Here is a 14,141-nt window from a genome sequence, read left to right on the forward strand (position 1 = left end):
TAAATGTGAAAAACTACATAATCTGGACGTCAAAAGAGCTATGAATCTCAACTCGAACACTTGGATCTTAGTAGGCAATTTCGGAGGTCAGCTTCGAACATCTCCTATGAGTTTTGGGCATGCAGTTGTTGGAAAACAGTTACACTGCAGAAAAATATACTGTTGTATACCATTTCGACATGGAAGACAAGAGCAAATTATTCCCCGGGTTTTATAAATTACAATTTATAAAAAATTAGAGAACATCGAAGAAACATTGACTACATTTCTCTGTTCTGAAAAAAGCAATGCATGAAGTTCAGTTGGTTGGAGATTGAAGAAAAACTGTTTTTTTGGTTGGATTTTTATCTAATTAATAATTGAAAAATTTCCATATGCGTTCCAGGTGAACTCGCTATATGCATGTAAAAATCAATGAATAATTGATTGTTAGTTAGACCACAGTATGCGAATTCTGTACAGGAAAATATTCGTTTCTACTCTCAACTATCGGTAGAAAAATGTAATCACTATAGTTGAAAGTTTTGCTACACAGCATCAAATTATCGCTACAAGATTTCTTTCCATCTGTTCATTTAAAAACATCAGACCAACTTATCAAGTCTAAATTCCTAAACATTTTTTTACTACATTTTCCCCGTTCAAAAAAATTGATTCACTAAAGGCAATAACTATATTTTATTTGAAAAATAGTTCTTGATAACTCTTATCAAACGTAAGCATGTGTTCAATGAAGTCTCGTTTTCTTGGTACGTCTGTCCTACAATTCTTGGCAGTGACTATTGGGGTGATTCTGTTGGTTATCAATGTAGTGAGGGGACACTTATACTGCAAGAAAGACAGATGGGTGTTCTCCTTAAGAGCGGAGGATGAAATGGCAACCTCTGGGTACCAGGTGGGAGACATCCTCCGCTCCCCAGACACCCTCGCCAGTTGCTCTACTAAGTGCCAGGTACGTAATGATCATAACTTTAAGTGTCAACAAACAGCTATGCACATCATACATGTTCATATTCATACACAAACAGCTGTTGGCGAGAAGGGAACAATTCTGATCCCATTGTTGATTAGGGTAAAGCAAAAGATTCATGGAAACAAAATTGAACACAGCCCTTATACAAAATAAGGAGGATTGGAGGATGTTCGTTCATACAATATTCCAGCTGGCCAAAAATCCAATATAGAACGCTGAGATGAAACTTGTTCATTCCAGATGCTCTTTCTCAGTTCTTTTCTTTATTTCAACACCGATATGCTCCTGTTTGATGGCAGTATTAAACATTAGAGGTCGGAATAACTTTTGCCGAAAAAAATTGCTAATTTTCTCATTGTTTTCGCAATTAAATGTCTTTCGGTCCTTAAGTTCGGCTATTGATACCTTTTCTTGGCAACTTCTGCCGTAAAATTGTGATAAACATCAAATGCCTCACACATGCGAACAAACTATTTTTGCTTATAGACCCAAAAGCAAAAAAGCAAAAAGATACTTCAGTTACTATCATATGATGAAACGTTCTGCAAAACCTTGAAAGGAACTTCATTATGGCATTCAAATTAAAATGCCTGTTATCAAATTTTGATTAACTCAATTTATTAGATGTTCCCTTAATATTTGATGAAATCGGGCAATCTCTGAACAGTTTTTCAATTAAAATTTCTTCATTCTTTTTTCTTGTTTATAAACCTGCATTGGTCTATAACTGTTGAAAGCTTTTATAGAAACTGTTTATCGAATAAATAGTATGCTGATTGTTATTTCCAGTTTACTTCATTTCGAATTCCATTAAATTTTTTTGTGACCCATCTTTTTTCCAATTATTGAAGCGGTGGTGTTTTTTTAATAATTAGGTAGCTTGTTTCTTTAGAAAGTCATGTTTTTACAATTCAAAGAATTTGCATTGTATTGGGGCGCTCATTTTACGACTCGAAATGGAGTATTGGAGAAATCGTTTATTAAATCAATTTTATCGGAGTGAAATTAGAAGCAGGAAATGAAACGCGTGAAAAAATTGTGTGGTTTGGTAGCTGAAGTGATTTAGTAGCTGAACGAAATTGAAGAGTGGAGCGAAGAGTGGGTTTTTTTGTTCATACCGTTGTTATTGAGAGAGCGAAGAATTGAGGTGTGAAAAAAGATTTTCTAAGCGAGCAATTTTGTTCACATGCGGCTTTTTGATGTTAATATAAGTAAATAATAATTTTTTTGTTGCTAATATATGTCTTATGATAATTTGTAGGTTTTTCAGCTATTCTCATTTTTAGGCGATCTTAGCAATTTTTTGCCTATTGTTTTGTTTTACCTCTTTAAAAAGGGGGATTTGAAACGAAGGTTGAACAACGGTGTTTCAACAAAATTTCTCATTCTCGTTACTCGTTCCTTTCTCTCAGATACCATTAAAAGATTAATTGACTTAAAATGTGGATTAATCGAGTGTATGTCAGTTTTTGTGTTTCATGGATAATTAAGTGACTCGTTATTCATTCCGATCCTGAAAGTTTGTATTTCTTTTGGAATATTGAGGTCAAGGCGTTTTCAAAATCTAGCAGTTTTTTGTTTCCTGAACAACCAAAAATAACATTTGGTAGTTCGGGAAACATAAAACTGCCTGATTTTGAAACGCCTTGACTTCAATATTCCAAAAGAAATACAAACTTTCAGGACCGGAATGAAAACCGAGTCACTTATTGATCATTGTTTAAAATCATGAAACACAAAATTTGACGTAAACTGGATTAATCCACCTTATAATTCAATTAGTCTTTTAATGGTATATGAGAGAAAGATAAAAAAGTCGAACTGAAAGAAGTTACAAATGTTTTGCATGAAAAGCTACCAATTTTTTGACAGAAATGGTTTAGATTGCTTGCTTTCAGATTGGTCACCAAAGTACAAAAGAAAACACTAGATGAGACGCAGCCAGTTTTTACGTAAATTTTCCTCAGTGGTAAATCTGCATGCTACAATGCCGAAAACATTGAAAAACAATTAGAAAACTTGGCAGGACAAGTCCTGACACATTTCAAAGAATTGTCATTGACTAAACAAAAAAAGACCTATAATGGACCTATAATGGACCTAATACCCTAACCAATGTATCTGACTGAGCAATGTGGTTATTTTTTTAGATGAACAGTGACTGCGAGACATTTGCGTTTGACAAAGAGGACTTCAAGTGCCAGCTGATAAACGAGCCAGTGCTGGAGGACAATGACCTCGTCTCGTACATCGCAAATACCGAGGCAAAGGGATACAAGGTGCTTATTGTTATTTGTTGCCTTTTTATCCATTATTCTTAAACATGCAAACTAAATTTCAAAGATACCAGCTTCAGCTGAAAAAACTAATTCTGGTTCTTTTAGTTATTCTCCGGACCGAGCTGTTATGCATTCTGAATAGCACGTTCCGAAATTATTTCCGTATTTATTTCCACTTCTCAAATTTCAAAATGAAAACTTCACCCCTCCGAAGAAAAGTTAAGTTCCCAACCAACTCCCCGAATAAAAAAAGGATTCTAAGCCCCTCCCTAAAGAAAGTTTTTCGCACACTATTAATTGAGGAATTAAGGAATTGAGTACTAATTTTAGAACCATCAAAAATTTTCGTAATTTTATTAATCTCTTTTAGTTTGTTTGTCGCCAGATTTGATCTTGTTTGTCCATTGAGGTAATTACATGCTTTCTCTTATGTTTGTTTCATCATGTTCTGAATATATATGAGTGTGCAAGCAACGCTGATGATATCCACCCCCTTATAGACATATCATGATTGGGGGGGGGGGGGGGACCCGATATTCCTTTAATATGAAAGACCCGATATTCCTAGGTGTTCCAACCTGACTGTGGGGATGGAAACAAAGGGGGTTGGTGGATGCTGTTCAAGGCAGGCAGGGGTACTGGAAGGGCATTCCACTCTGACTTCGACACGGATGGGGCTATCAACACTGGCATGGATGTCGTACATGTTAGTATCATTTCTCATTCTTCGCATATCTAAAAACACTTGTATATCAATAGATAGAGAGGACGCCGATTTAGACAAGAAAAAGCCATCTATCAATGCAAAAAAAATGAGAGCCAAAAAATTTCCTCTCTTTCATTGGTCAGTTTTAAACTTCAGTGTTTAAAATGCAATTTTTCGACATTTTTAACAGTTTTTTTTAATAAAATAGCCTAACGATGGTTTATCCGTGGTCGCACACTAGAGGTGCAAATGCAATAGCCCAAAATTAATTTTTTACAGAAAAAAAATTAGTTTTGTTTATCTTCGACAGAATGTAGCAATATGGCTAGTTAATATTTATTTTATCTTAATTTTTGCTGTCTTTCTGGTCTTCATCTTGCTAACTAATCCTGAAATCCTTGTTGTTGATGGTCTAAGGATGGTCCAGACTTAGTACGCGTTTTTAATGCAAACTTCCAGACGTTAAGTTTGATCACAATTGATTTGAAATTAAATATCAGGTCTCATTTCAAAACTGGATCAAGATGCATAATGTTTTTGCGAACACGTCTTCCTTAATTTTCCTTCTAACCATTACAATTTCCCTTGGTATTTATCCTAATAAATTTCCTTGATTAGGTTAAAGACGTGAGCAACAAGGCTCTGTTCCACCACCCGGACCTGGACACATGGGGTACTGACGACCCTGCTAAGTTTGTGGACGTGGAGCTGCGACTGTTCGATAACGTCGGATCTGAGATCTTTGCTCTGCGCTTCGACGCCATTGGTGAGGGGGGGGGGGGGGTGATGTTGAGCTTATTTAGTGTGGTAAAAAGTTTTTTGTTATGAAAAGTCTGAGTACTGCTCAGAGTAAATTCGCAGAATTGGAAATTCATGATTCAGCACTGCGATGTTCTGAGAATCAGGACCGGGCCTGTCTATAGTTTTTTTGGATCTATTCTGTTCCCCCCCCCCCCCCCCCCACCTTAATGAGCTTATATTTTTACGCTCCCAGGAACACGTGCTATTTGCTTACATAGTAACGTGCTATATAACTACATTTAATTTGTAACTGGGGGGCGTAAAAACACTGGGGGGGGGGGGGGCGAAACAGAATAGATCCGTTTTTTTATTTAAAATATTTTAATTGTTTTGAGCATTTCTGAAATGAGTTTGCTTTGATGACAGGGACGGACAAGAAGACTTTTTTCACTTCTGCAAATCTGCTCTACCATCCCTGGACAGACAACCTCTTCAGTCCCACTCTTGTCTATGACTACACTGAGGATGCTCTCAATGGCAGTCCTGCTGCTGTCAATGGTTCATTCGCTATCACTGGCTAGTACCAAATATCAACTTGAGAATATAATCCAGTTAACAGATCTTTTTCATTTGTGCCCCCCCCCCCCCCCCCAGAGCACGTGTCATTACACAGTAAGTCATTATGTCAAAATATGGCACGTGCGTCTGGGAAGTGGGAATAATATGCATCCACTAAGCTGGGGGGGCACAAACGGAAAAGATCCCAGTTAATTTATTTAATACAAAAAAATGGACACCGATCTGTTAACAACATCGGTTGCCATTTGCCAACACCTTCCAATCATTTAATTTCATGTTTCATTAAATGCGAGTCAATTTTTAGCCATGGATTTGCGCTAATTCACTTTTTGTCATACTAACTTTCAAATTAACACCTGTTGAATAACTAAAAAACTGCTATCATGGTGAGGCTTATTCGATGCAATCGATTATTGCAACTTTGATTTTTCAGGCATACCCGTGTTTTAAGGTTGGAATATTCGAAAGTTCTGGAATATCTTAAAAGCTGCTCTTATGCAGCTCTTGAAAACCTTCTTGTGAACTAAAAGATTTTATTTAATATTGCGCTAATTTATGGAGTTTTGAGGTAAAAGCCTTGTAAAACCAATTAGTTATGTTATAGTCCAATTTACGGCTATCTATGGTTTAATAGCATAATTCTTTGTCGCCATATCCCACAATGTAACGCCTTTTTCACATGCAGTAAAATGCGTTTTGTGGAATTAAAGCGGTAAAATTCACCAAATGGTCAACTTTAATTGGTAGGGGCACTGGTTCGTAATGATGTTTGTGCACTCATAGCGATTTCTGCAGGGCTGGCAAATATTCGCATTAGATCCAGATTGTATGTGCAATCATGAATGTGTACGTACGAATTTCCATTTAAATGGCTATATTAACAAGGAGGCTCGGAATTGTGCGTTCACAGATCATGTTCCGACGCTGCTCAACTACGTTTTTGATTTACTTGTCCACCAAATGAGGAATCGATAGAAAACTTTCAAAAAATCACTTGTTGGAAAGTAATTTGTTCATCCATTTAAATAATTGTTTTAGCTCTAACCACTACAAATGAAAATTAAAGGATCGATGATAACTGCCCTCAAAGAGCGTAAGAGACAAGACAAACAACAGAATCAAACGAAAATAGCAAACTTTACATACGACCATAGCTCAGCCTCTATCCATTTTTTTTGAAAAAACTTAATGAAAGTCAAAAAAGCATCAGATAAAAATTAAACAAAACCAAATTTCATGCATTTCACCAGAATTTGTCTCTATAGGACCTACGTTTATGAGAATAACTAACAAGTAGACAGAAAACAAAAAGGGCAAAAAAAGGAAATACGTTTATACTTTTTGAAAACGACTAAATTCAAAGTCATGAAACTAATTAGCTATCAACTGAAATCTTTCAATGGCTTCGTTTATACCTTCAAACAAAACCATTGCAACCTTCCATTAACCAGAATCTCATACGACTACAAAAAGAACAAATAAAGACAAAAATGAAAAAGTCATTTCAATTTTGCGAAGAAACCGAGTGCAAAATCTTCTCCCTAAAAGCATCGAACAAAAATGAACTGCGCCTTTTTTCAATGCCATTATTAGGATATACGATTTGTCATTAGGTGTGATGATTGGACAAGACAACAAAAGAGAATCTCGAAATTGGAAAATGTCAAAAAATAAATAATTTATGGAAACTTCTATCAACCCAAACCATTATTTAAGTAATAAAACAGCATTTAAGACAACATTTAGCTCACTTGAAACAAGAATAGCTAATAGGTTGCATAACTTGATGCAAACGGTGTTAAAGCTAGAAAACCATATGCTTTTCAATGAAATCTTTACGTGTGTTCATTTGTCTTCCTTTGCAGTATGTTTGACCTCTCAATTATTGATGTTTGATTTGAAATCATTCTGGTCCCTAAATAGCATCAAAAAACAAAAGATAAGCTGTTTAAAAAATGTACACAGCGCCCCATTACAATCCGAAAAAAAATTTTGAGCTACATAATTGCACAAATAGACCAAAATTGGCCATGCATTTACTTCTCCTTCAAAACAAAAATCAATAGCTGGAAAATCTTATGAATTTGTTAACAATTTGTTAAACAATTACTCGGAGACATAAAACCATGAGTTTTTTGTCTCCGACCAAATGTTTAACAAATTTGAACCTAATGGTACTTTTTTAATTGAGCCTTTAATTGACAGAAGAGTTTCTTGTTTTTCGGACGAACAAAAAATGCAAAAAGTATTTAAAAAACAGACACAAATTACGATCCGAAACTTTTTTTCTTTGCAAAACTCAACGATGAGACTAAAATTAGCCTTGCTCTTGCCGTGCGGCTGTTAAAAACGCAATTTTTCTAAAACATTGCGAAGTATTTTTTGGGAAAAGAAAAACTTAATATTAAAAATAAATGCATTATTTTTTATAAATGTTGGATGAAAATAGCAAACAACCGCAAAAATGTTGATGAAATTACCAAACGACCGCAAAAATGTTATTTCCAGAAATTTTCTTTTGAAGCCGGAGGTACAATTGACCGAGATCTGAGCGAAGAAAGGTCGTGTCAAAAATTTTATTTCCGGTCAAACTGGACAAAGTGGGTCAAATAGGCATATTTGATGCCATTTTTTAAAAGAAAGGAAAAACGCTGAGTTGGTTCAGCATTTTGGAGGAAAAAAAGGAAAAATGCTGCCAAAGCAGTTGGTTCAAACAATTTGTCAACCCTCTTATATCTTTAAACGTAAATTCAATTGGACTAGTGTTAACAATTTTCTCATATTTTACCAATAACTGATCAAAATTTGTGCAAGCGTTCACAACTTTTTTTTAATATCCGTAACTCCTTGGAAAAGCCAAAATTCCAAAAGAATGAATTTCTACTTCTGGCATGCTTTCTTATGATACGATGAATATATCGAGAGGCTAAAATTGACTGAACAAAAAAGGAACCCAGTTGATTATATAGTTCTTCCCTTACTAAAGTGGGTCGAAACAATTAATATTATTTAATTATTCCTCTTTAATTGTCATATTGCTAATTGTTGTCTTCACCGGAAGGTCTTTAATCGCTTTTCTTGACCTGCATTGAACCTCTATTATGTAACTGGAGCTAATTTACTTGTACAAAGGTTCGCGTTTTTCGTTTTTCTACCCGAGAATTAGGTTTCCGTGTTGTTGCAGATGGTGCCCAGGGAGGCTGGATGATAGTGCTGGAGTCAGCACCTGCCTGGGATTTGGTCCAGATCCAACCACCTGCCATCCTGTATGCACTCCCCGGGGCAGGAAAAGTCACTGACTGGAAGGAGGCCCTGATAGATGGCACTGCTGAGATTGCCGGCAGCTTCGCCATATTCGTCCGATAGATATATCGCCTGGACAATGGAAACTGTTTTGTTATTTTTTTCGATGATACTGCAACTCTTACCTATCTGTAAACTAGAATCTACAGAAATATACTGACAATAGCAGTACCGATATGTCGTTTGACTTTCATTCAATCTATAGTAACTTTATACGAGTGTCTGATCAAAGAAATCATACATTTAAAATTATAGTAATGATCTGCATTGTTATAACGAATTCATTTATCTAAATAGTTTGAAAAATTGAACTTGAGTTGCTTGTGACTTCTATTTAGCACAAAATAAAGAATTAAAAATGTTCCTTGTTTTGTGCACTTTAAGTTGGGGAATTTGGGGCCGAAAAAGTTTCCTGTTACTCTTCTGCAAACAGACTGTTAATTTTCTGGAAATATTTTTTGCGTGGCCCTAGTAGCATCTATTCGGTGTCAGAGTATTTTTGAAGACCGTCAGATAATGCCAAAATAAGTTTCAGCTTACCCCATGATGTAAGTAAAATAATGTTTCAATATAAGAAGTGAGCCCAGACCACCGTGTTGGGAATTTTTTTCAAATCATACCAAAATCTCCGGTATCAGAAAAAAGCTTGAACATGCATCAGCACACAGAATTGGCCTGGGCAGGGGAAACCTGATTTGAGTGGGAAACTTTCTAAAATAAAGTGGTTTGTCTTAGTTGAATTTAATCTTCATTGATAAAAATAAACATCATGGTTTGTATATTGGGATGTCTAAAGAGCTTAGCAATAAATTAAGTAAGTGAAAAACCACAATTCCATCAATTTTGTGTCGCTAAGACAAAGGCTGCTGAAAATATGGAAAAAAGTATCTCTAGATTTTAGTACTGTTCATTTTAACAAAACATGATGGCCAACGTGGTAATGTGGAACAATAAAATGCAACTGTAAAAGCTGCTGGGGAATCAAACTATTTCATTTGAATACAATTTCGAAACAAGAAGACAACTTTGCGTAGAAATTTGATAACATACTAGGTGGACCGATAGCCTTTGTAAGAGAATGTAGATAAGGTTCAATTACATTGTTCTAGACAGTTTAGTTTGGTAAGTTTTTATATCAGTTTTAAGTTGCGGGAACAACCAACTCGTTTTGGTTGCGATAAGGACAAAAGTCAATGTTTTTTCAAGTTTTACTTCTGACTTGATTGTTGCACGACATGCTCCAAGGGAAAGAGGAGGCCAACTAACACATCACAGACGTTTGACCAGATCGTCGAAGAGGGTGTAACCCAAGTTGCCTAGAAAACCGTTTCGAAAAAAGGTCAAGAAAAAATAGGCTAATCAGCCAAAACACGTGCGAGGGCGGAGACCGGACGAACGTACGTGCCGTAAGCCGTTTTCACCTTCACCACACGGTGTTGTCCATCTCGTCCAGGATAGACTTCAAGAACACGTCCAAGGGGCCAAATTCCACGTGGAGTCATATCTTTCAGAATCCAAACGATGTCGTTGACTCTGAGTGGTGTTTGGTCACTATCGCTCCATTTGGACCTCTTTAACAGTGTCGGAAGATACTCCTTGACGAGTCGTTTCCAGAAATGGTTGACCATTTGCTGCACATTCTTCCAAGACTTCAAACTGGCGGGTTCTTGGCTGTCGAACTTTCCTGGTGGGAGAGAGTTGAACGGTCTGTTGATCAGAAAATGGTTTGGCGTGAGAGGCATTTCATTTTCTGGAAGGTCAGCGACAATCGTTAGTGGTCTGGAGTTCAATATAGCTTCGGTCTCGACCAAAATTGTCCTGAACACATCAAGCGACAGCCTTCTGGAGCCTAGAATGATCAATAGAGTGCGTTTCGCGGTCTGGATCAAGCGCTCCCAAATACCGCCAAAATGAGGTCCATAGGGAGGATTGAACTTCCAGGTTGTGTTCGTTGCTGCCATTGCTTTGTAGATTTTGTCGTTGTCGAGACGTTTCACAGATCTTTTTAGTTCCTCAGATGCACCAATAAATGTCTTGCCATTGTCGCTGAGCATTGTTGTTGGCTGGCATCTGCGGCTTACAAAACGTCGATAGGCGTTTAAAAAAGTGTCAGTGTTGAGATCGGGACAAGCTTCTAGATGGACACACCTAGTAACCAGGCAAGTGAAGATGAGGCCGTAGTGTTTTTCAATCTGTCCTTTGGCATCCTCTATATAAAAGGGTCCAAAAAAGTCGACTCCGCTGTTCGCGAAAGGATACTGGGTAGAGTCTGTCGGGAAACGGCAGGCAGGGAGGGGAGCCATGACGGGTTGAATGTTTTGAGCGGCAAATCGTCTGCAGAGAAAACATCTGTACTTTATACTCAAAAGTGTTTTTCTGAGTCCAATGATGTGGTATCTTTGCTGCACAAAAGCTTTCACTGGCTCTGTTCCTTGGTGAACGCAAATGTTATGTGCATGCTCTATATAGAGTCTCGCTATCTTGTCCTTTGCGTGCAGTATAATCGGAAATTTCTCAACTTCGAGGTTATCTGGCGCAAATTGCAGTCTTCCGCATGACCGAAGGATTCCATTGTTGTCCAACATTGGGTTGAGCGAACGGATTTTGCACTTTGAATCTATCCTGGAACCACGTTTCAGGGCTTGGATTGTTGAGAAGAAGAAATTTTGCTGCGAAATTTTGATCAGCTGATTTCTTGCAAGAATGACGTCTTCTGTTATATACTGGTGATCTTTAGGCCTTTGCTTTTTGATCCGAAAGAGCAAATTGAAGACTGTTGCTAAAGTCAGGAGCAACTTGTTCCAAGTTGAGAACCGTGTCGGGTCGATTATTTGCTCCGACAAATTGCGTGAAATTTCATGCGTTGCTAACACATGCTTTGAAGAGTTTTCAGCAGCGCTGAGCTGTCTTGTGGAAAGAAATGCTGGCGCTGTTAGCCACTTGGCTGTAATTTCGTCTGGGTTGAGACCACGGGTCCCGTGGTCAGCTGGATTTTCTTTGGTGGCAACGTGTTTCCATTGGTAAGCATCAGTTGATGCAAGGATTTCTTTGAGGCGATTCGCAACAAAAACAGGTTGCTTCTTGGTTGTCGATAACCAGTCAAGTACTACTTGACTATCTGTCCAGAGTGTAGAGCGAGTAATGTGAAATGATGACTCTTTCATGATGGTTGAAAGAAGGCGCACTCCGATGACTGCGGCTTCCAACTCTAATTTGGGTATGCTGATTTGTTTAATTGGGGCAACTTTGCATTTGCCTATTAGGTAACAAGTTTCAACATCAGTGGCTGAGTTAGGAACTGTTTTCAAGTATGCAACGGCTGCAACTGCTACAGCTGAGGCGTCGACAAATATATGGATTTCATTTTCACTTTCTGGTGAATGGCAACTCTTATTCAGAGTTCTGTTCAATGTCACTTCTGGGGAAGAAAAGTATAAATCCAAATTCTTTTGAAGTGGTTTAACTACATGAGGGGCAATTTGATCGTCCCATTTTTTCCCAAGTTTCCACAGTTCTTGAAGAACTATTTTGATACGGATCGTTGATGGCGACATTATTCCTATTGGGTCGAAGATCGAGGAGACAAGACTAAAGATCTTACGTTGAGTGTATGCTGAGGCATCTTTTGGGAAATCAGTGAGAGGTTTCATAAAAAAGCAGTCTTTCTCAAGATTCCATTTAACACCAAGATCTCTAACAATATCTGTCTTGTTCTCTTTGTCTTCTGGAGGGATTTGGTTTAGAATTAGAGAGCTGTTTGAAACAGATTTTGTGAGTCAAAACCCACCTGTTTGCAGACAATTTTTTGTTTGAAAAACTGCCTTACAAGCGTCTTGTTCTGTTGCATGTGATTGGATGTAGTCATCCATGTAAAAGTGCTTTCTGACGGCTTTGAGGGCTTCTGGGAATTGTTGACTGTTTTCTTTGGCACAATGGTTAAGAACGTATATTGCGCACGAAGGTGAGCAATTTGCTCCAAAGATGAGTCTGGTAAATTGGTACTGTTGTATCTGATTGTCTGCTAACCAAAGAAATCGAAGAGCAGATTGATCAATCTGATGGATGGCGATTTGCATAAACATGCCTTCGATGTCCGCAAGAACTGCAACGGGATGTTCTCGAAATCTCATCAGGACACCTAAAAGGTTATTAAGGAGATCTGGTCCTGTAAGAAGGTTTGAATTAAGCGATTGGCCGCGGAATTTTGAAGCGGCATTTGCAACTCGGCGGACTTTTCCGGGCTTATTGATATTTTCCACAGGATGGTGTGGCAGGTACCAAATTCTGTCTGGTTGAGGATCTTGCATTTCCACCGGTTTGACATAGTTTTTCTCGAGGTCTGTCAAGAGAGTCTCATTGTATTTGTCCTGCAACAAAGGTTTACGTTGAAGGCGTGTATTAAGGCTTTTGACTTGGTTCAGTGCAGAATAGAAGTTGTTTTCCAAATTTATTTCTGATTTCCAAGGCAGTTTGATTTCATATCTCTCACCATTGTGATTGATGGAGTTCTTCAAAATATCAAGAAACTGTTCTTCTTGCTTTGTGTAAACTTGTTCACGGTCCTTCTGAATGTCATCAGCTTCAATACTCCAGAACTGTTGAACAAGTTCGTCAAGTCCGGGTTCATCTGATCTGTTTCTTGACACATGGAAAATAAATTTCTTCTGCTGAGTTGCGGGCTGTTGAGTGGTGGCTGAGATACAATTCTCATATTCACCAGCGAGGGTCCAACCAAGTTTAGTTTTCACACCAAACGGTTGATTTTGATTGCCAGGTATAACATGTGTAGGGTAGGTGAATGCGAATGCGTTAACACCGAGGAGGGCGCCGATTTTGCCATCGGCAATATTTGGGAAATGTATGTGGCGCAAACTGTTGAAGGCATCACAAATTTGATTAAGTTCAAAAGTTTTTGCAGCTGCGACGTTCAGAGACGGGGTGCTGAACGTTCGAGAGAGTTCAAACGATATTTCAGTTGACTTATATGGAGTTATTGTGACTGGCTCAACAATTTTTGAGAGGGACATGCTGTTCTCTGTATTGAGAAATTGTAGTGGTACTGACTGTTGTGTTTCACGGGGAAGCTCAAGAATTTCAGCTATGGCGTCCAATACAAAACTGAATTGGCTACCGGGGTCTATGAGGGCGTAGGTATCGAAGGCTTTATTCCCCTTGAGGAATGAAACTGGAATAAGCTGCAATTGCTCATACCAATTCTTCGGTGTTTCTGAGCATTGGTTAATGCTGAACGATTGGTTAATTGCATTGCCGTTTAAATTACGTCGTTGCACGTTTTGCTGGCTTTGGTTGTTGAAAGTTTGGCCATAACGGCTGTTGGGGGCTTTGTTTGTTTGACTTTTCTGTTGAGAAGATGTATTTGGAGTTTGACTTGAAGCTTTGCTACTAGACGAAGCTGTTGGATTGTTACCAGAAAAAACTTCAGTAGAAAAAGCTGCTTAAGGGCGTTTGATTTGCTTGGCGGGATCATGAAGGGTTGTGTGGTGGAATCCACTGCAAACCTGACATCGTTTTTGCGATGGGCACGATTGTTTGTGGTGTT

The 14,141-nt window shown here is 38.0% G+C and overlaps 1 protein-coding gene across 1 annotated transcript; it reads left to right on the plus strand.

The window, feature by feature from the left end:
• The first annotated feature begins 410 nt into the window (after nucleotides 1-410).
• Nucleotides 411-8,943, plus strand: LOC142340764 (uncharacterized). The gene is made up of 6 exons (XM_075391468.1): nucleotides 411-952; nucleotides 3,124-3,252; nucleotides 3,821-3,958; nucleotides 4,577-4,724; nucleotides 5,126-5,275; nucleotides 8,463-8,943. The coding sequence occupies exons 1-6, from the start codon at nucleotides 722-724 to the stop codon at nucleotides 8,642-8,644; spliced, it is 978 nt and encodes a 325-aa protein (XP_075247583.1). The 5' UTR covers nucleotides 411-721; the 3' UTR covers nucleotides 8,645-8,943.
• The last annotated feature ends 5,198 nt before the right edge of the window (nucleotides 8,944-14,141 follow it).

This window comes from Convolutriloba macropyga, chromosome 6, assembly GCF_964194025.1.
Source record: "Convolutriloba macropyga chromosome 6, txConMacr16.3, whole genome shotgun sequence".
Classification (NCBI taxonomy): Eukaryota; Metazoa; Xenacoelomorpha; order Acoela; family Convolutidae; genus Convolutriloba; species Convolutriloba macropyga.

Excerpts from the sequence above, each read along its gene's own strand:
- LOC142340764 (XM_075391468.1), top strand. The coding sequence starts at position 722 with ATGTGTTCAATGAAGTCTCGTTTTCTTGGTACGTCTGTCCTACAATTC. Across the intron at positions 4,725-5,125 it reads TCTGCGCTTCGACGCCATTG|GGACGGACAAGAAGACTTTT; the intron begins GTGAGGGGGGGG and ends CTTTGATGACAG. Across the intron at positions 5,276-8,462 it reads TGGTTCATTCGCTATCACTG|ATGGTGCCCAGGGAGGCTGG; the intron begins GCTAGTACCAAA and ends GTGTTGTTGCAG.